This window comes from Tasmannia lanceolata, unplaced genomic scaffold (assembly GCF_043159265.1).
Source record: "Tasmannia lanceolata isolate RefF3 unplaced genomic scaffold, GAP_Taslan_0.1 ptg000002l, whole genome shotgun sequence".
NCBI lineage: Eukaryota > Viridiplantae > Streptophyta > Magnoliopsida > Canellales > Winteraceae > Tasmannia > Tasmannia lanceolata.
This window is the reverse complement of record NW_027518679.1, coordinates 19,055,954-19,078,733: the sequence shown is the minus strand read 5'-3', so window position 1 is coordinate 19,078,733 and position 22,780 is coordinate 19,055,954. Positions and strand designations below refer to the sequence as shown.

Sequence of the window (22,780 nt, the reverse complement as noted above, 5' to 3'; positions counted from 1 at the left end):
TTTCATTATTTTTCTATAAATACCAAACTCAAGCTTTATTTTTAGAAATCAGGTTTTTCTTTAATTTTTAGAGAGAGAAGGTCTGAGAAATCTAGAGAGAGAAAACGGATCTGAGTCTAAACCCTAACCATTTTTTCACTTTTTCCGATCATCTTCTCCGTTGGATTTCGCCGGATTCCGTCCAAATTCCGGTCAAAACTTCTAGCTTGTCACTGTTTGGTTCTTATTGTTGTATTTTCCCTAATTTCTCTAATTCCAAACCCTAGCTAGAGATGATCTTCGGTCAGATCTTTCTTTTTTTGGCCGATATCCTGTCGTTTCCTTTTCTTTTCCGGCTATTTTTCTGATCATTTTTCTTTTAATTTTTGTTCTGATCATATCTTCTTTGGAAACTCAAGATATGATCGCCATATTCTTCATCTCTTAGATCAATAGAAATCCTTATCAAGTCTAATATCTTCTCCTTCAAGCCTAAACTCTAATTTCAGTTGTGAAACCTTAGCTCTGGTAATTTTGTTGAAATCAAAGAAGGAGAATAAGAGATCGAGTCAATTCGAAGGATCTGTTGAATTAAGCTAATAAAGAAGGTGAATCTGCAGTTCAAGCAAAGGATCGACAGTTGAAGCAAAAAAAGGAAAAAAAGAAAAAGAAAAAGGAAGACCCGTCCAGGTATTTTAATGTTTAATGTTGTTTTAAATTTTTGAAATGATCTTATTGAATCCTTATCTACTATTTTCTAGTGATATTTTGGAAAGAAGAATAGGAGAAAAACTCAGATAATGTCTATGACTGCGAATTCTGTTGATCGCTTTTATTTTTGTCATTATTTGCGGAAAATTGCATGCATTGTTTCAAAAAAAGAAGAAGAGAAATTTGTCTTATTTCTTCGGTTAGGTAATATTTTCCTTGATTTTCATTTAATTATAATTTGAAATTTAATTCTGTGAAAGCTCGAATGATGGTTTTTGTTGATCCTCGAAGATTCTTTGACTTGTGAAGATTAATTATTTGTTTTTCTAATTTCCTTGAGGAATTTCCCTTGTGTTGTGGTAAATTTTGATATTTTTCACCGTATTACTAGTCATAAATCATTGTTTTGGTCTAGGACTAAATTATTGATGGATGAGATAATTACGAAGCCTGATAATCAAGGTAATGATGATATGATTTGAGTCAAGAGAAGTTGTGGCTATCTAGGTTGTCAAAATTATACACTGGACTTGTGATTGATAATTTTTGTGTGTAGCTAATTGTATTTTATTCTTGAGAGGAAGTGAGTGAAAGGAATTTCTTGATTGAACTCCAGATGTTGCTGTTTGTGTAGCATAGTTACTTGCAGATTTCTTGTGAAGAATAAGAAGGTTTGTTTTTCTATTACAGAGACATGGTCATAAAAATGTCAGTAGCCCTATGTCATGCCATTTGGTTTATGTGCCTAATTTGTATTTCTGGTAGGAGTCTCATTCAAGTTTATACTGATAAATTTCTGTTTGCTTATCCCTGTCTAAATAATAATAACATGTTCAGGATGCATAGTCTTATTTTTATCTTTGTAAAGAATTATATCATTCAGAAAACATTTTTTCTTTTTAGACCTTTGGATAGTTTTCTTAAAATTCAAAGATAGATAAATCATGTTCTTTTCACTGATTTATTTGCTGATGCCTTGGAGTCATTGACGTTTTCATTACCAAGCTTAGATACTAAAATGTATTGATATCATTCATAGATTTAGTTGTGAACTGGAATTGCATTAGTTTTATTGAGACGTTAAAACTATTGAGAAATGTAGTGTAAGTTGAATGTATAACCCTGTCTTAGCAAGGTGATGTTATTGAAATAAACAAGAGGGGGGGTGAATTGATTTTAACACTAAATTAGCCCTTTTGAAAATTAATTATGAACCCTAATTTGAATTTTCTTCACTTGATTAAATATGTGGTTAGTGCAAAAAAAATTAAAGACACAATGAAATGCAAACCAAAAAGCAATAATGAAAGTGCAAGAATAAGAGATGACACACCGATAGATAGTGGTTCGGGCAAAGCCCTACTCCACTCTTCTTAAGATCGTCCTTAAGGATTTCCACTATTAGAGACCTCCACGATGCCCGGCTCCGAGGCGATTACACTTCCAAGGGATATTAAATAAGGATGCCCTTACACCTTTACAAAAGACTCTCCTTCTCCGCCGAGTTCTAAGCGGTGCTCCCTAGGGTATTAAGGTAGGATGCCCTAGCCACCTTTACAAGAAATAGAGATTGAATAGCTTGGCTTCTCTTGAAAGCTTGATGCACTTTGTAGTCCCTTGATTACTCTTCAATGATGGTTGCAAGTGAAAGCTCTAAAAGTCCCAACTCAATAAATTTGCAAGTGCAAGGCAAGTTTGGGGAGAAAACAAAATCTTAAGCACAAATGGGTTGCAAGTTTTCTTCAATGCTTAAGGATGTTTTCAAATAATCAAGAGAGAGGAAATGAATCCTCTAGATGTTGTATATATAGCCTCTCTATAGAATATGACCGTTTGGGGGTGGGAATACCAAAATTCACAAATTAATTCGAATCCCAATGGCTATATTCTCACCTGTCACGAGGTTCTCGGAGTTCCGAGAACCATTCTCGGAGTTCCGAGAGAACGGCCAGAAGAAATAAAATTTCTACTGGACCATTTCTCGGAGTTCCGAGAAAATGTCCAGAAGCTACTGGACCATTTCTCGGAGTTCCGAGCTCGGAGCTCTGAGAAAAATCTCGGAGTTTCGATAAGCCTAAAAAATCAGCAGTTTTGAGATTTTATTGCTTGTTTGATTTTTGGCTTTTGGAACTCAACTCCTATGATAATTTTGGAATGTTTATGAGGGTCCCAACATGTTGGTCCACTACATAACCATTCACTAAACCTTTAAAGTTCTTTTAGGGTTTTTGAAAAGTATTTTGAAAACACTTTTGCCTTGACTTGAAAATCTAAAGAGAGGGGATGTACAATGATACCTATGCAACCTTCAATTTCTCTTTAGCTTTGGTCTTCAATGGATCTTCCATCTTTGTATGCTTGCTTGAGAGATGATGTGAGCTCCACTTAGCTCCTTTGACTCTTGTTAGGTAAATCTTCAAGCATGACCATGTAGTGTGTTGGTTTCTTCAATGATCAATCATATCTTAAACACAACACTTCAAAGCAAATTGATTAGTATTCAAAAACACAATCAATTATGTTTAGAATCATCAAAACAAGATTGGAGAGTAGACCCTTGGGCTTACAATCTCCCCCTTTTTGATGATGACAAACAAAATTGATTATGAGGTGTGTGTGGAGTGACATAGTAGGCAAGTGAATACTGGAACTCCCCCTCAATATATGCACACAGATAAATGATAACAATTAAAAGCATATGGTGCATAAAGTCAATTGAATAGATAATCAATTTCAAACTTCTCCCCCTTTTGTTATCGACAGAAAGGGTGTAAAAAAAATAAAGCAATTTAGGAGTAGATAAAGATTGAGTTAGGTACTCCCCCTAAATCAATGCTTATGGTATAAAAATATATAACCAAGTAATGCACATATACCTGTTCATGATCGAGATTTTGACATATGTCAAAAAGTTAGGTATTTTAATTAAAGTGAAGGTACCTCTCCAACTTAGAAAACTTAGAAGGCTAAGAGTACCAATTAAGTGGTTTTTAAGATTAATATTTGACATCTCATTCATGCAGATACTACCAAGCAAGGGTGATATATATAAATATTATATAGATAAGCTGGTGAAAGGCACAAAGTATTTATTTGGCAATTTCTTTGACTTGATCCGCACTCCAAATGTTTAAGGCACTTCGGATATAGCAAATTCTATCATCACTAAGGGGTTTTGTAAAGATATCCGCTAATTGATCTTCAGTGTTGATATATTTTAAGCAAATATCCCCTTTTTGTGAGTGATCTCTAATGAAGTGGTGCCTAATCTCAATATGTTTTGTTCTTGAGTGTTGTATGGGGTTCTTTGTTAAGCTTATAGCACTAGTGTTGTCACATTGGATGAGAATATTTTCCATTTTAATTGCATAGTCCATCAATGTGCTTTCCATCCATAGGACTTGAGCACAGCAAGCTCCAGCTGCCACATATTCTGCTTCTGTTGTGGGCAGAGCTACTGAATTTTGCTTCTTGCTAAACCATGAAACAAGTGATTTACCCAAGAATTGGCAAGTCCCACTAGTGCTTTTCCTATCTACTCTACATCCGGCGAAGTCTGCATCTGAATATCCGATGAGAGTAAAGGAAGATGATCTTTCATACCATAGTCCTAAACTTTGGGTTCCTCTTAAGTACTTGAAGATCTTCTTGACTCCCGATAGGTGACTCTTTTGGATCCGATTGAAATCGAGCACAGAGACAGACAGTAAACATAATGTCTGGTCTGCTGGCTGTCAAATAGAGTAAGCTACCTATCATACCCCTATACATCTTCTGATCCACAGATTTGCCAAATTCATCATTTTCTAGCTTAGCAGTAGTACTCATGGGAATTCTTGATGTCTTACTGCTATCCATGCCATACTTCTTTAATAACTCCTTTGTATATTTTTCTTGATTTAAAAATATTCCATTTTTGTATTGTTTAATTTGGAGTCCTAAGAAGTAGGTTAACTCACCCATCATGCTCATTTCAAATTCATTTTTCATTAGAGTTGCAAATTCATCACACAATTTTTGATTAGTTGAGCCACAGATGGTATCATCCACATAGATCTGGACAAGGAGGATATCTTGATTTTCTCTTTTGATAAATAATGTTTTATCCACCTTTCCCATCTCAAATCCTTTTTCAACGAAGAAAGTGCAAAGCCTCTCATACCAAGCTCTAGGAGCTTGCTTCAACCCATATAAAGCTTTATCAAGCCTGAAGACATGATTTGGATGTTTGAAGTCTTCAAAACCTGGAGGTTGCTCAACATATACTTCCTCTTGGATATAGCCATTTAGGAAGGCACTTTTGACATCCATTTGATATAGTTTAAATCCTTTATGAGATGCATATGCTAAGAGTATCCTAATAGCCTCCATACGGGCAACAGGAGCAAATGTCTCATCATAGTCTATTCCCTCCTCCTGATTGTACCCTTGGGCTACCAGCCTAGCTTTATTTCTAGTGATAATTACATTTTCATCCAATTTATTTCCATAAACCCATCTCGTGCCAATGACTGGATGATCACTAGGTCTAGGCACTAGCCTCCACACCTTGTTCCTTTCGAATTGACTTAACTCTTCTTGCATAGCCATCAACCAATATTCATCCTTTTCAGCTTCTTTGATGGATTTAGGTTCTAATTCGGATAGGAACGCCAAATTGTTACTCACACTACGATAGTATGATCTAGTTCTCACTGGCGATGTGGCATCACCTAAAATTTGGGATTCAGGATGATCTACCAATGTTCTCCTATCCCTAGGTAATGAGTTATCATTTTCATTTTCTACTTCCTCACTAGGTAATGTATGACTTGTAGATGCATGAGGAGGAACACTTAATTTAGGTAAAAGATGTTCAATGGGTTCATCCTCATCATGTGGCATTTCGTGAGGTGTTGGCTCTCTCTCATCAAATGTCACATGCATGGATTCTTCGACAACTAGGGTTCTTCTATTAAATACTCTATATGCCTTGCTATGTGAAGAATACCCTAAGAATATTCCATCATCTGACTTCTTATCAAATTTGTGTAAATTATCTTTAATGTTTAAAATGAAGCATTTACATCCAAACACTCTAAAATAGCTTATATTTGGTTTCAAGTTTTTCCAAAGCTCATAAGGTGTTTTCTTAGAAATTGGCCTTAAATATACTCTGTTTATGATATAGCAAGCGGTGCTAACCGCTTCCGCCCAAAAATATATAGGGAGATCATTTTCATGCAACATAGTTTCTAGCCATTTCTTGGAGAGTTCGATTCTTTCTTTCTACAACTCCATTTTGTTGAGGTGTTCTAGGTGCGAAAAAATTATGTTTTATGCCATGTTCATTACAGTAAGTGTCAAAATGTACATTTTCAAATTCCGTTCCATGATTACTTCTAATGTAAGAGATAGCAATACCTTTTTCATTTTGTATTTGATTGCACAATATAAGGAAGTTTTCATAAGTTTCATCTTTGTGTGCTAGAAATATGACCCATGTAAATCGTGAGTAGTCATCCACAACTACAAACACGTACCTCTTTCCACCTAGGCTACTTGTCTTCATTGGTCCAAAAAGATCCATGTGAAGTAGTTCCAAGGGGTAGGAAGTTGAAATCATATTTTTAGGTGCAAATGAGCTCTTCAATTGTTTTCCTAATTGACAAGTTCTACAAATATGATCTTTGGTGTATTTGAACTTAGGCAATCCTCTAACAATTTCTTTTGAGGAGAGGGTCGAAATGAGATCCATTCCGGCATGACCCAACCTCCTATGCCATAGCCAAGAATCTTCACTAATGGCATTAAGACAAGTCACATTTTTGAGTCTAAGATCATCTAGTCCAATGGTGTAAATGTTATTGTCTCTAGAACCTATGAATTTTACTTTTCCATCTATCTTATTTTTAACAATGCATTTGTCGGGATTGAAGACTACTTCAAAACCATTATCACATAATTGACTAATGCTAATAAGATTATGGGACAAGCCATCAACAAAGAGTACATGATGTATGGGAGAGGTAGAGTTACCTATGGTGCCTTCACCTTTGACTTTTCCTTTCTTATCATCTCCAAAGGTAACGTATCCACCATCCTTGAGTGATAGGGATGCGAATTGAGTAAGGTCTCCTGTCATGTGTCTAGAGCATCCACTATCAAGGTACCATGTGTTCTTCTTGTTATGGCTTTTAAGGCATACCTACATATGAATAGGCAAGTGAGATCCCTTAGGTACCCAAATCATCCTAATCTTGCTATGTTCATTTATTTTCACTTTAGAGTTCAATTTGATTTTATCTTGTTTAGCATGCATGCAAGCAACCTTATAATGACCTTCTAGACCACAGTAAAAATAAATTTTGGTACCACTAGAAGAAGCATTTTCAAGTTTGTTTTTATAGTTAGATATTGTAGTATTCCATTTATGTCCAAGTCCACTTTTGTCACTTGACATTCTTTGAATATTAACAAGTCTATCCAATTTCAATGAACTATTTTCAAATTTCTCAAAAAGTTTCTTTAGTTCATCATATTCAAAAGATAGTTTACCATTTTCATGCTTTAACTTGTTGTTTTTAATAGAAAGCTCTTGTCGATTTTCATTTAAAATCTTAATGGTAGCATTTAACTCATGAATTTCTATTTTGTATTTTTCATTTTCATCATCTAAAAATTCATGATCTTTCTTTAACCAACTAAATTCTTTTGTCAAGTTAGCAAGAGAATTTTCAAGTGATGCATTTTTATCAAATTGAATCTCAAGTTCATCATGTGCATTTTGTAAGGAATCTAGAACTTCTTTTAAGACAATGACATCATTTAAAGTGTTTACCTCGTTATTGTCGTTTGTTGAGGCCATGAAGCAAACGTTTCTTGCTATCAAGCAATCTTCCCCATCATTTTGTTCGCCTTCGCTTTCAATTTCCTCATCCCATGTGGCGGTCATTCCTTTCTTGCCTTCTCTTCTCTTGAAGCGATTATTTGAAGTAGGCTCATTGTTGAGTGGACAATCCGGGCGAATGTGTCCAAGCTTTTTGCAACCGTAGCATTGGGGTTGAGAAGATCCATCACCAAGTTCTTCTTTCTTCTTGAATGGAGGATTGGTCCTTCTATTTCTCATGCCTCTCATATTCCTTTGCAAGAATTTGATCCTTCTTGTTAGGAGGGCAACTTCATCTTCCATGTCTTCCTTTGTATCTTCATTGTCACCTATATTACAAGCAAAAGCAACTCCTTTTCCTTTTTCAATTTTAGTTTCAATTTCGGGTGCTTTTGTTTTGAAAATCATTTCATAGGTTATCAAGGACCCTATTAGTTCATCTAGGTTCAACGTATTCATGTCCTTAGCTTCAGTGATTGCGGAGGTTTTGGATTCCCATGACAAAGGTAGGGACCTAAGGATTTTGATCACTAAATCTCTATTTGAAAATTATTTTCCAAGTCCCCTTAGTCCATTTACAAGGTTAGTGAATCTAGTGTACATGTCGGTAATTGTTTCATCGGGTGTCATTTGAAAGAGTTCATATTGCCGAAATAGATGGTTCATTTTAGATTCTTTGACTTAGTTGGTTCCCTCATGGGTGACTTCTAAGGTGTCCCAAATTTCCTTACCTGAATTCAAATTAGACACTCTATTGAATTCTCCGGGAGACAAAGCACAAATAAGGGAATTCATGGCTTTGGCATTATAATTTGAAGCTTGTTGTTCGGCTTCAGTCCAATCATTTAGATTTCTTGTGGGTAATGTTTATTCATTATTAATGGCTCTCCATATTTGGTAATCTTGGGTTAAGAAGATTTTCATTTTAGTTTTCCAAAAAATCATAGTTTGTTCCATCAAAATAGGGTGGCCTAGTGTTTGAGTAACCTTCATGGTGTTGAGGATGATTTGCCATTTTTTAGAATCTTTACTCTAGACCGGTTAGGGTTTTAAAAATTAGAGACGAGGCTTTGATACCAATTGAAATAAACAAGAGGGGGGGTGAATTGATTTTAACACTAAATTAGCCATTTTGAAAATTAATTATGAACCCTAATTTGAATTATCTTCACTTGATTAAATATGTGGTTAGTGCAAATATAATTAAAGACACAATGAAATGCCAAACCAAAAAGCAATAATGAAAGTGCAAGAATAAGAGATGACACACCGATATATAGTGGTTCGGGCAAAGCTCTACTCCACTCTTCTTAAGATCGTCCTTAAGGATTTCCACTATTGGAGACCTCCACGATGCCCGGCTCCGAGGCGATTACACTTCCAAGGGATATTAAATAAGGATGCCCTTACACCTTTACAAAAGACTCCTTCTCCGCCGAGTTCTAAGCGGTGCTCCCTAGGGTATTAAGGTAGGATGCCCTAGCCACCTTTACAAGAAATAGAGATTGAATAGCTTGGCTTCTCTTGAAAGCTTGATGCACTTTGTAGTCCCTTGATTGCTCTTCAATGATGGTTGCAAGTGAAAGCTCTAAAAATCCCAACTCAATAAATTTGCAAGTGCAAGGCAAGTTTGGGGAGAAAACAAAATCTTAAGCACAAATGGGTTGCAAGTTTTCTTCAATGCTTAAGGAGGTTTTCAAATCATCAAGAGAGAGGAAATGAATCCTCTAGATGTTGTATATATAGCCTCTCTATAGAATATGACCGTTTGGGGGTGGAAATACCAAAATTCACAAATTAATTCGAATCCCAACGGCTATATTCTCACCTGTCGCGAGGTTCTCGGAGTTCTGTGAAATTCTCGGAGTTCCGAGAAATATTCTCGGAGTTCAGAGAGAACGGCCAGAAGAAATAAAATTTCTACTGGACCATTTCTCGGAGTTCCGAGAAAATGTCCAGAAGCTACTGGACCATTTCTCGGAGTTCCGAGCTCGGAGCTCCGAGAAAAATCTCGGAGTTCCGAGAAGCCTAAAAAATCAGCAGTTTTGAGATTTTATTGCTTGTTTGATTTTTGGCTTTTGGAACTCAACTCCTATGATAATTTTGGAATGTTTATGAGGGTCCCAACATGTTGGTCCACTACATAACCATTCACTAAACCTTTAAAGTTCTTTTAGTGTTTTTGAAAAGTATTTTGAAAACACTTTTGCCTTGACTTGAAAATCTAAAGAGAGGGGATGTACAATGATACCTATGCAACCTTCAATTTCTCTTTAGCTTTGGTCTCCAATTGATCTTCCATCTTTGTATGCTTGCTTGAGAGATGATGTGAGCTCCACTTAGCTCCTTTGACTCTTGTTGGGTACATCTTCAAGCATGACCATGTAGTGTGTTGGTTTCTTCAATGATCAATCCTATCTTAAACACAACACTTCAAAGCAAATTGATTAGTATTAAAAAACACAATCAATTATGTTTAGAATCATCAAAACAAGATTGGAGAGTAGACCCTTGGGCTTACAGTTATCATCAGCCTTTTAATGAGTATTCCCCTATTTTCTTTATTAATTCAGCTTTTCTTGAGAATATGTTTGGATAGTTTCATGTGTTTATGTGGTAAAGGGGTGTGGAGTTTTTTATCGTGATGGAGCATGAATGGATGTTTATCAAGGCTAGCAGTTAATGAAGACCATTTTGTTTTTGTTAGAATCTTCTTAGCACTGTCTTTGTCATAATCCTGTTTTATTCTATTGATGACAAAGACAGTTGCTTGTCTGCGTTTTTTCTTCCATAGCTGGTGATGATTCTTCCACATGAGTGTCTTGTGATAGTAGTGCTAAGAAGATCATTTTTAGTAGTTGTATACGCTGCAGAGACGAGACTATGAAAATCATCTTGTGGGCTTGTATTTTTTGACAGTGATAAATCACCACTTTCTTACAGTGTGTTGATAAAAAAAAAATGAAGTGAATTTGAGACAACTTATAAAACATTATATAGCTACTAAGGCCTGGAAAGTCAATGTCTGAAGAAATTTCTTACCAGTGATTGTTAGAGTCTTTTGTTTGATCTTCGCATCGTACATTTCTTTGAAATTTGGTCCCAATTTTCATGTTCAGGTTTTTAGTAAGGCTGGGTAACATAAGATGGGTAGTGTAGACACCCCATTTTGTTCCGCTTTAATCAACAAAGAAGTTAGTGTTCTTGTTATCAGTCTTTTTCAGTGTTTCCCATTCCCATGTCCGCTCCTTTTGTTTTCTCGATCTTTTTGGTTATTTCTGTCATGTTTTGCGTCGTCCTGATGATTATTGAGAGGGGTTGTTCACAAGAATTAAAGCAAGGGAGAACTTGGACCCGTCGGTAGGACCGCATTGAACATTTGTTTAAATTCGGATCAATCAGGAGGCCCGCATATGGTTTTAATGAAAAATGAGGGTTGAGCTTACTTCGATCTAATGTATAAAAGATGTCCATCAGGGGAATGGTCAAAATCTCAGAGACGTCGTTCTAACAACCAATTTTGTTGCGACCATCAGTTTGAGCTATTCAGATGATCTTTGGAAATGATTTCTAGGCACAAGTTTATAAATTAATGGTATGGATCATCCCGCGAGCAGAAATGATTTAGAGGAGCCGCAGCCAATCTACATTATGTTGCACCAAATGAACAGTTCAGACCATTCTATGGAAGTGATTTGGGGCACGCAATCTATTTGGGCCGTGACCCATAAATCGGACGGCTGAGATCATCCAATGGAAATATTTTGGGATGCAATTTCTGTGGGCCCATCAAATGAGCGGTTTTGATCATCTAACTGAAATGGGTATGTAAACTGGAATGGGCGTGCGTGGGAGAAAAAGTGGGCCCACTAATGTTTAAAATCGCAATTTTGGAAGAGAGACATGTTCGACCAAATTTAAGTGGGGCCTCTCATTGTTTCATTCAATATGGCTTATTAAATGGACGATCCAGATCATTTTACACCAATGAGTTGAGAGCGCAACTAATCTACATCGTGGCCTGCTAAATGGATGGTGGAGATCAACTTACAATGTAGACCGCATTTCCATTGGTCTATCCCTCCGTATTAGAAAATAGTTCACGTAGGAGATTTTCTTTTATATATATATATATATATATATATAAAGCAATTTTTGTGAACAGGTCATGATCGTTAACTCTCTCTGCTATATGTATTTAGTTTTGGAAATGCTTAGCTTTGATTAGAAACAGTATTCGGGTGCCTTCTTTCTTGGGAAATCAATTCTTAAATTCCGCTTCTTGATTAGAGGGCAATAATGTTAAGAGGGGCAAGGTAGATCTCTCGAAGGAATTTTTTTTAGTAACCCACGTTTAAAAAAGGAAAAGGCTCTCTCTGGGTGATGGTAATCTCCCTCTCGATTTTTTTTATGGTCTGAAGCTCGATCTCTCTGTTGGGGACTCTCCACGGTTTTTTCCTCGCTCTCACCCATCACTTTATTTGGATCTCCTCCTCTCACCCAACTCCATCACTCTCAACCTCTTTGCTCTCTCACTACATCTCTCTCGGCTCCCTCCATCTCTCCCACTCTCTACAGATCTCTCTCTACCTTTCCCAACCTCTCTCACACCCACAAAGGGCAGCCATTTCTATTTTTTTCCAAACTCTATCAAAAAAAAAAAAACAAAAAAAAAAGAAAAACGTGAAGAAGAAATAAAAACAGAGTATCTAATACTCTGTTTTTTCCTTCTTTCACGATCTCTCTCTCTCTCTCTCTCTCTCTCTCTCTCTCTTTCTCTCTCTCTCTCTCTCTCTCTCTCTTTCTTACTCTCTCTTTCTCTCTTCCCCATCCACTCTCTCTTTCTCTCTTTCCCTCTTTCCCTCACCCACCCCTTAGTCTTCTTATTCTCGCTCACCTTCACCCTCTTCAGCCCACCAAGCAGAAAAGAAAGAAACAAGAAAGAAAAACAGAGCACTCCCTCGTTCTCTCTACCTTTCAACTCTCGGTTTTTTTCTTCACCCTCCCCACTCTCTGTGCTTTCATCCTTTCTCTCCATCTCGGTTTTTCTTCACTCTCTCCGCTCTGTATCACCATCTATCTCTCTTTATATTACACTCTCTTTCTGTCTCTCTATATTATTCTCCCTCTCTCTCTCATTCTCTCTATTAATTTCTCTATCTGTTCTTCTCTATCCTCATTGATCCCTCTCATTATCTCCATCCCTCGGTTTTAATCTCTCTCTCAATCACTCTCACACTCTCCATCTCTCTCTTGTTTCTCTCTCTCATTCTCCATCAATCTCTCTCTCGGCAGCAAAGGAAAAATAAGGAAAAAGCAAAAAAAAAAAAAAGAAGAAGAAAAGCCGACATCGGATTGAACATTGGCGGGATTTTTTGGATTCTTCGGCTTGTGGACTCGGCAGAGATCTCGCCTACAGGTTAGTACACTATTCTCAGATTTTTCCCAGATGATTTGGCATTTTTTTATGAATTTTGCATGGGTTTTTAGCATTTAATTAAATTAAATTCAATATTAAATGTGTGAGCTAAAAATCATGATCTGCATGAGTGTTTCAAATCCGTTTCGTCCCAAAATTTAATACAATGTTCTACTTAAATAGAGTTAAAATAACTATCGGATCGGATCGGACATTGGATCAACGGTTTTTTAGAATTTGAGTGAAGAGTAGAATTTTATTTAAAATATTGGCTGAGAAATTACGAAATTCGAAAAAATAGCCATCTCAGGATGATCTATTTTTTGGAATTTTAAAATTTTCTTGTGTTCATCACATCAGAACAAGGTTGGAGGACGTTTTTCGGAATCGTAATTTTCTCAAAAATTGTGTTTTAAAAATAGAAAACTCTTCAAAAATATCTTTTCGACGAAGAAAAATAAAACATATACTAAACGAATTCCAAAATTAATAAAATTTCTTGAGAAAATAATATAATGCTGATACATTCTACCAGGAATTTTTGAGAATTTTTGGATTTGGTTTGGTATATGATTTTATGTTTTCTTTGAAAATTATCAGATTTTGGGAGAATTTTTACAGACATCAGATCATAGATAAAATTCCCAACAGTTTTACAGTAGTCTTATATTCCATGTTTCTAGTTTCTGTAAAATTTTCAAGTGATTTAGATCTTTCTTCATATGGGATGTAGTGTTAATTCATAATCTGGTCTGAAAATTGAAAAATCCGAAACTGATAGTAAATAGTTTCCAAAACTCATGAAAATGTCACAGTATGTTATATTTAATTATATCTTATTTCTGTAGAAATTTCAATGAATTTGGATTTTTATTTCTAGTAGTTTCTGTGTTATTTTTGCAATCTGGCCAATTAATTGTTAAATCAAAATTAAATATGAGCGTAATGTAAAAATCTGTAAAAATATTCCAGTAAGCTACATTTCATCATATCTTGTTGCTGTAGAATTTTCAACTCATTTCGAATTCGTTTGCAACAGTTTCACTTGTAAAATCACTCATATGTTTAAAATTGATAAAATTCGTTGAAAATCCGAAATTAATTGAAAATCATCTGAAAACCTCTAAAGAACCTTAAATCTCTGTCACATATTAACTCCTTAATCCATTAAAACAGAAATTTTAGGATCTTTAGATTTCCCTGGAAAAATGGCCAGTGCATCCATAATCGTATCCCAATTGCACTCGATCTTTGACAATTTGAATATTTAAGCTATAGCATGTTGTTGGCTCCGAGGTTCACTGTCCACGGAAATCCTGAGATATGCCAGGCAATAAGATACTATAACCTAAGTATTAAATTGCGCAAGGAAAGAGCGCACGATTCCCTTCCTTGGATGCTGTTCTGGGCCGAAATTGGTGAACCCTAGAACCATTGGTATTCCTTAACTGTCCATAAACTGAAAATCCTTGAAATCTGAAATTAATTAACTTCAAGAACTGAAATCGATTCATCTCGTGTCTCTCGGAACCGTTGGGTTACGGTTTCCGTCATAAGAACCATTAGAGCCCAATTTAGGAACACTGGTGTCGTGTCTTGTCCTAAGTTTTAGGGAGTCTTAGGTTTTAGGGAGTCCTAGAGTTAGGAGTCCAGCCTCATCACGGACGTTTGCTATGTATAGCAACCGTGCCATAGGTCTAGTTACACTAGTCACCCAATCTTTCCCTAGGACAAGCCTAGTAAACTAGGATGTAGGCTAACCTGCATTAGTCTAAGGAACAACTTGCATTTAGATAAGAATCATATAGCATCTTAGATGAAATCCTAGGATAATAAAATCTTCAACTTGAATTAAATAACTTCTCCTAAAGCTGTTGAAACAGTCAATCCCGTCTAGGTCGGTGTCTTAGTTAAGTTAGGCATAAGTAGCTTAGCTTAGGTGCACCGAACTACGTCGACTCTGATCCCAGTGAGGCTTGGGTACGTAGGCAGCTTGGATGTCTGATGGCATACCAACCGCGAGTCGGCACTACAACAAATTGTGGTGTTTTGTATATTAATTTTCTTGTAAATGCTTAATCAAATCACTTAGGATTTTCCATGAAATTAGAATCTTAGGAGAACTTGTACCTAGATTGAATTCAAACAAATTAAGGAATCAAGATACACATTTAGGATCCACATTGAAATTAGATCATAGGATGCATGTCCCGTAGTTAGCACATTAACAGAGAGTTGAATGAGCCATTTAAAATAAATTTAAAAGAGTTAGCTTTTGGAATCGAAGACCGATTATCGGGCAGGAATGGTGCATGTGGTGGATAAATCCCCATACCTTCCATTCTTGTAACCAGGTAGCGAGTCTAGATTTCTGGTTAATTATGGGTCCTAGATCCCACATCTAGGTGGCGACTCTGTCAGTCTTTTTTGTGTGGAATTCGGATTGCCTTAGTAATCCCAAGTTCACATAAAAGATGAATTAGAATCAATACTAAAAGGCACACGCCAATCGCGTGGGTACGAGAGACCAAGAGGAGAGCGTGGCGGCTCGCGCCCCACCCCTCTCGCGGGATCGGGTCCCACAGGTAGTTGAATATTTTGTCTCAATTTTGTCCAAATTCTCACCTGTCTCTAGTATATTTCTGATTGAATACAGGGAGATGTCCTTGTCAGAGTACTTGGTTATCAGGGTGTGTATATGGGGTGTAGATGTAGAGTTTGTATATGGTTTTAAAATTCTGGAAATTTAGAGATGCATCCAACTTATACAGTCCTTGAATAGAATTTCATCACTCTGACTCCTTTGTTTAATCATGACCTTGTATTTTATCATGAATGATACTTGTTATTGGAGTCTCTTGCATATTTGATATTTCTTCCTGCTGAAGGCAATGCTAATATAATCAATCTCTTATTGTTTGATTAAGCTTTATGTTTAGCTAATTGATAAATAGGCCGTGTATGGAATTAATATGAAATATGTAGGGTGTTAAAGTTTAGTTATGAATCATTAGAAAAATCTTTGAATTTGATAAAGTTGTGTTTATGAGTAATAATTATAGGAGAAAGAATGATTAAAATTAGCAAAGAAAATCAAATGAAAATTATTATTCAGGAATGATAAAATTGTCACTAGTGGTTTGAGTAATTCTTATTCTCACACTTTACTTGCCCTGAGTTATAGCTTACTACTAAGATATAGCTTTCTTCATAATAATAATAATAAAAAAAATAATAAATTATATTCTAGACAGTTATGTTGACATTGAAGTGTGTGAGTGTTTGTGCTAAAAAAGGGCGATGAAGGCGTTAGCCCAAGCCCATCATTAGGGGACTTGCTCAGTCTAAGTAGCACTCCCCTCTTTTGTTTAAAAGACTTGCCTAGTCTTTTAGATGTACATTCCTTAAATCTTAGGTCCCCATTCATTGCAAGGGCAATGAAAGAGTCATCTAGAGCCCACCCATTTTTTTTAAAGAGACAAGCTATGTCTCAGTAAAAAAGTCAAATCATTTGGAGACAGGCTTTGTCTCATTAGCACCTCCTTCGTAGAATTACTAGTTTCAGGAGTCAGTCCTATCATCATAGGGGTTAGGATTCTGTCAAACCTCTCGTCAAGTCATGTGATCTTATCCACTCTTGCAAGGTATAGGATGCTGTCAAACCCTTGCAGAGTCGTGATTCTGTCGTTTTTCCCCCGCAAAGCATAGGATGCCGTCCAACCTTTGCGGGATATCAGGAGTCTGTCATACTCTTATGATGATAGGAATTTGTCCTCTTGAGTTAAAAACTCTTGAAAATTCAAAATCATCTAAAAACCAAAAATTCTCAAAAATCTGAGTCATTAGGAGTAGTTAGGAAATTCCTTTTCGAACTACGTTGGCTTGATCCCTTTTCACAGGGTACGTAGTGCAGCTTGGGATTCATATCCCAAGTCCAGCCAAACCTTTTAAAATAAACATTTGAAACCTTCAAAAATTATAAAATTCTTCAAAACCTTTTCGAAAAGATCTTCCCCTAGAGTTAGGAGTCTGTCCTAGCTGTTTAGGGTGTTTAGAGTTAGGAGGCTGTCCTGATTTGTATTGATATGGTGTGTCCTGTCGTGTGAGTGTCCCTAGAGTTAGGAGGCCTCGAGTCGATCGGTTAGACATTTAGTCGAACCGATGGCTAGTCTAGGAAGCATATAGTCAGCCCATGGTTTTTATTAGGTTGCACAGCCTAGATACACATAGAATGTAGGGCCCACCTGCAATAGCTTAAGGCTAACCAACTTGCATTAGTTAGGGCATATAGAGTCCTGAAAATTACAATTCACATGAACTTAAGCAATTGTACAAAAAACTTTAAAAATCAATCGAGTCTACTGGATCGAGTCTAGGATAGCGGTTCTAGATGGTTAGACATTGTAGTTTAGAATAGGTCATCGAACTACGTCGACTCTGATTCTTCCCGAGGCCGGAATACGTAGACCGGCTGGGATGGACGGCCATCTTGGTCCGAGTCAAGTCCTGCATTAGAGTTTTAGGATTCATCTTGTCTAGTCATGTATAGAATTGATTTGTGTTGTATGTTTGCTGTGTTTTCTTACTTTCATGTACAGATCCTATACCTTTAGCTGTAGCATGCATGTGTTTGTACACCAGAATTTAGACACCAATTAGGTATGACACTCATAACCTAGTTATTCTCAGGTGACACTTATTTTATTTTTTTTACGTGTGCTTATTATTCCTCCGAGACATGCATGATTAGATAGACGTCTTCTCGAAGATATGTGTTCCCATTTCACATGACTTGCGCCCAAAACTCTTCAAAAATTAATAAGTAAACGGCATAAAAGACCAGGTGTTTGCACTTGGGCGGATGAGGTGCTCTTCGGACCTTCCAAATTCGTAACTAGGCACGAACCTTCTTTTATATCTCTGGTTATCCGTTGCAACAGAGCATAGTATGGGATCCAGGGCCCATTTCCTTGGATGTCGACTCTTCTTTGTTTAAGGTACACCTCGAATCTGGGCTAGTCCCCGAATCGAGAGGTATCTCACCTTATATCGCCACTCATGCTGTGAGAGGCACTTCTTTCGAGAGTTCCTTGGTAGAGCTCTCCATTCACGTGGATGATCCTGAGACTTCGTGTGGGGGCTCGTCCCCCGCCTCCCTCTCGGATCAGGGTCCACAGGCGGTCCATCATTGAGGCTGCCAATTTCCTCCACCTTTTCACAAAAGTGATAAATGTTTCCTTAGGCTCCTGCTTAGTAGCTTCCAGATCCCGGATAGTCACCTCAGACCCATCATCGTATGAAAAGTGCTTAATGAACTGCTCGGTGATCTCATTCCAGCTCTTAACCTTCATCTTATCTAAACCCAGATACCATTTACGTGCAACATCGGTTAGCGAGATAGGAAAGGGCTGGGCCATCTGCTCTAAATTCAAACCTTGGGACTGCGATCGTATGATGAACATTTGCACATGAGCAGTAGGAGAACCAGTACCATTGTACTTGTCAAAATCTGGAATTTGGAAATTCGACGGTAGACGGACGTGAGGGAACAATATAAGATCATCTGGGATGAAAGTGCTTGATTCTCGGCTCATGATCCCTTTGACTTCTTGAAGTAGCAACTCAAATTTCTCAGCAAGGGACTTGTCTTCTGGGGTAGGGACTTGAGTGCGATTTTCCTCACCATATTGTTCTTGATCTTCGATGGTCAGAGGAGACAGATTGGGTTGAGGGTGGACCTCAGATGTGGTTGCTATAGACTTTCCCTTTGTTGTGGGAGTACCAAATTTTTCCTTCCATTGATCTTTCATGATCTTATTCTCTTCCAGAAGTAAGCTCATTTGACGGGTGAGTTCGATTAGCAATTCCTCAACACGAGGAGGCTGAAGGGTTTCAGTAGGTTCAGACATTGAGATGAGAGTGGGAGAAGATGGAGATGAAATTCTCATGAGACGAGCGGAAACTCGGGTCCAAGTTACTTTTGGATGATCAATGGTGAATATAAGAACTCCTGACAAAGAAAACATTGGAAGTTTAGACACAATAGTATTCCTTACTGAAAACATGCATTGGCTAGAAGGACTAATTTTACACACATTTGAGACTGATAAATTTTTCATTGAAAAAAGATGGTCTTATTTATTTGAACATTGAAAGAATGCGACCAACAGATTGGTGAGGCATGATCCTCAAAGGGGATGCCCCTTGAAGGGAATGGTATTTTAGGGGCTTTAAGGATGCACTCGAAGAAGATGCCCCTACTTTAAGGGGATATGAAATCCTAAGCCAGAGTTATGAGATGAGTCCTTGAAATGGAACCTTGGTCTAAAGGATATCAACCCACGATCAATGAATCGTTGATCAATGAGAGATGGGATTTCCTAGATCTAAAAGCAATGAGATTATTATCCCAACCTCAAAGGCATTTTCTTTTTGAGCTTTACTTGGAGGGCGCAGTTCCTAACCCTTAATCTAGCGGAACCAAGTGGTTTGGTTCATGACTTTGTTCGTGTTTCTAAGACCGGTCGTAGCCATTGGAAGATGGACTACGGCCTAATCTAGACACAGACAGGTAGGATATCCTAATTTAGGCTCACACACGTGATGTATGCATGTTCGTGCTATATGCATGTGTGGGGTAAACTAGGGGTAAGGCCAAGAGTTCCCTTAGTGCGAATCTGTGTTCGATATACTCTACCGGTGTCCAAAGTAACAGTACATGAACCAACAGATCCGTTTACGCACCATAAAGGTACTAGGCTAAGAGTGGAATGCTTCTCTAACACAGAGGCACTGGGTCATGACCTCCCAATCAACCATGTTAGATAACAATCCGAGTTCCTAAATAGGACGTGTGTGTATGTGATATGCAAATGCAATGATGTAAGTGTGTGCAATTTGGGGATTCGCATCTAATGCCCTGAAGTTCTTTAATTAATCTTTTGAAGGTTTAGGTGATGGATATTCAAGTAAGCAAACAACATTTTTGGTTCTTTTTTCTATGTTTTGAATTTTTGAGTTTTTGAATTTTCTTTGACATTTATCCCCTTTAGTTATAACCTAAATGACTAAAGTTTTTAAAAGTTGTAAAGTTAGGTAATCAATCCCCAGTAGAGTCGCCAATCTGTGGATCCCGTCCTGAGGGGGGTGGTCCATGAGGGTGTGTGTTACGATGATACCGCCTTTGTCCATTGGATTTGAATATGGTTGCTTTTTCTATAAATTTAGGATAAAATTCCTAACTTCACGAAAGAAGCAACTGACCAGAGTTACCACCTAGATTAGGGATCTAGGACCCGTAATTAACTCTGTATATTTAGTCTACGATTTCAGTTCTGGGTAAGCTACCTGATTACAAGATCGGTAGGTGTACTGCACGAAGTGTACAGTATCGATCTTGCCTGACGAAAGTCAGACTTCCACTTTTAAAAGCTTCAATTGTTTAGGTTTGACTAAGGGGGTGAATGTGAATTTTATTAACCTAAATGCATTCTAATTGTTTAGCCGTTCACAGTTTAGACTCATGCGGGCCAAGAGTACATCCTACATGCAACTACCTACCTATGTGCCTATGTGAGTGTTTTTGACATTTTATGAGATTGATGAGATTTGGTTTGAGTTGAATTAGATTGATTGATTTGAGGTGAAGTGACCTATGCTATATGAACCTAGGTTAATGCAATGAACCTAAGTAGCATTTTTAGTATTTATATGAGAATTAGGATCTAAAATTTCTATTGGGGAACCTAGAGTGCCACTTCTAAGTTTTCAAATCCTAGAACCTAAAACTTAAGATTTTGGAGATTAAGATTTTGAATTGAAGTTTCCCAACTTGAATAGCTTGAGTTCTTTAGATTCTTAGGATTTTCGAATTCTTTTAAGTTCCAAATTTAAACAGATACAACTAAACATGCAACATAACTAACATGCAAAGTAACAAAGCAAAACAACTAGCAAGATACCTAAACATGTGATTTCTAAGCATATGATTAGAACAATTAATAAAGAAAGAAATCTAAACGTGCAATTAACCATGTATCTAAACAAAAATAAAGATCTAGAATGCAAAAAGGTAAAAGGGAATGGAAGAGATAAAGGGGAGGGGGGTGCCAAGTTGCCTACGTACCCCGTGATGGGGATCAAGCCACACGTAGTTCCATGGGGTGATTGGGATTGAAATATGGAATTGGTATTTGGATTAGCTTTGGAAGCTAGGATTGAGAATTGGAAACTTGGATGAGGAATTTTGGATTGGGAATGGGTTTCAAGGATTTAAGCCAATCGGGTTTGGACATATTACTTGACTAAGGTGGGTCTACTTGATTATGCATGGGGTGCAACTCTATAAAGAAAGGAGGTGCAACTTGGTTGGACTCAGTTAGATGATGGGTGCATGATATGGGTTATAGCCGCTATTTGGTTGCAGGAAATGGGTTTCCGAGCGCTGTTTGTTTGGACATATTACTTGACTGGGGTGGGTCCACTTGATTAGGCATGGGGTGCAACTCTATAATGAAAGGAGGTGCAACTTGGTTGGACTCAGTTAGATGATGGGTGCATGATATGGGTTATAGCCGCTATTTGGTTGCAGGAAATGGGTTTCCGAGCGCTGTTTGGTTGCAGGAAATGGGTTTCTGGGTGCTGTTTGGTTGCATGAATGGTTTTAGGGTGCTGTTTGGTTGCAGAAAATGGGTTTTTGGATGCGGTTTGGTTGCAGAAAATGGGTTTTTGGATGCGGTTTGGTTGCAGAAAATGGGTGTTAGGGTGTTGTTTGGTTGCAGGAAATGGGTTTCTGGATGCTGTTTGGTTGCAGGAAATTTGTGTTTGGGTGCTGTTTGGTTGTAGGAAATGGGTTTTTGGGTGCTGTTAGGGTGCGAGTTACTGGTTCAAGTTGAGTTGGGTTGAACCGGGTTGTGGTCTTTGGTGTGGGCTTCAGTCCGGCTTCGGGTTTGGGGTCGGGCTGGGTTCAGCTTGGGCTGTGGTTGAGGCTGAAGTGGGAACTTTGGTTGGTCGAGTGAAGGGAATAGAATTACTAATATAACAATGGTTAGTATAGATCGAATGGCTATGATGTGGGAAAGAGATGATGGGAGATAGGATGGTCAAAGAAAGGATTAAGGGGTAAGATGTGTGCTATTGAATGGGGAATGGGGTTGATACATTTATATAGGTATTGTTACGATTATGGGTTACGAATGTGGCTAAGGTGATGGAGTAGTGCATGGATGTGGCTAAAGGAGATGAGGTATTACATGGATTGGATGATGAAAAAGTTGAATAGCTATCAGATAAGGTGATGGAGTGGGAGTTCGGTTAAAATTAAATAGGTTGGCCAAGGGGAGTTACGTTGGGTAGGGATGCAACTTGGGTTAGGTGTCGGGCTTGGATTGGGATGGGGCTAAGGGATTGGCTAGCTAGGTCGAGTACTAGGGGGGAAAGATTGGCCAAATGATCCTTGGGTTAGATCGAATGGACTTTTGGCCATGGGGTTGAGGGATAGGCCGAGTAGGCCATGGGTTGTGGGCTAGGCCGAATAGGCCATTGGTGGTTTGGATCAAGGTTGAGTAGGGTGCAGCTTGGGTTGCGTAGGTGGTGTAAAGTGCTAGGCTACAGCTTGGGGTCCAACTCGGGTTGACTCGGGTAGGGTTAGGTTCGGATAGGGCTGAATTGGTTGGGGTTCCAGTTAAATGATCCCGGTTAGGCTCGGGTCGATTTAGGTTGGACCCGAGTTGGCTTAAGTTGGTTCGGGTGGAACCTGGGCTGAACCGGGTTAGGTTGGGTTTGGTCCGAGTTGGACCAGATTA

At 37.8% G+C, this 22,780-nt stretch overlaps 1 protein-coding gene across 1 annotated transcript; it reads right to left on the bottom strand.

Moving 5' to 3' along the window:
- Nucleotides 1-428: 428 nt before the first annotated feature.
- On the bottom strand, nt 429-18,886 carry LOC143888943 (uncharacterized). The gene is made up of 2 exons (XM_077393324.1): nt 18,189-18,886; nt 429-504 (listed from the first exon to the last, which is right to left on the bottom strand). Exons 1-2 carry the CDS (start codon nt 18,884-18,886, stop codon nt 429-431), a joined length of 774 nt encoding a protein of 257 aa, XP_077249439.1.
- Between the last annotated feature and the right edge of the window lie 3,894 nt (nt 18,887-22,780).

Excerpts from the sequence above, each read along its gene's own strand:
- LOC143888943 (XM_077393324.1), bottom strand. The coding sequence starts at position 18,886 with ATGTCTGAACCTACTGAAACCCTTCAGCCTCCTCGTGTTGAGGAATTG. Across the intron at positions 505-18,188 it reads TTTATCACTTTTGTGAAAAG|AGCTAAGGTTTCACAACTGA; the intron begins GTGGAGGAAATT and ends CAAAATTACCAG.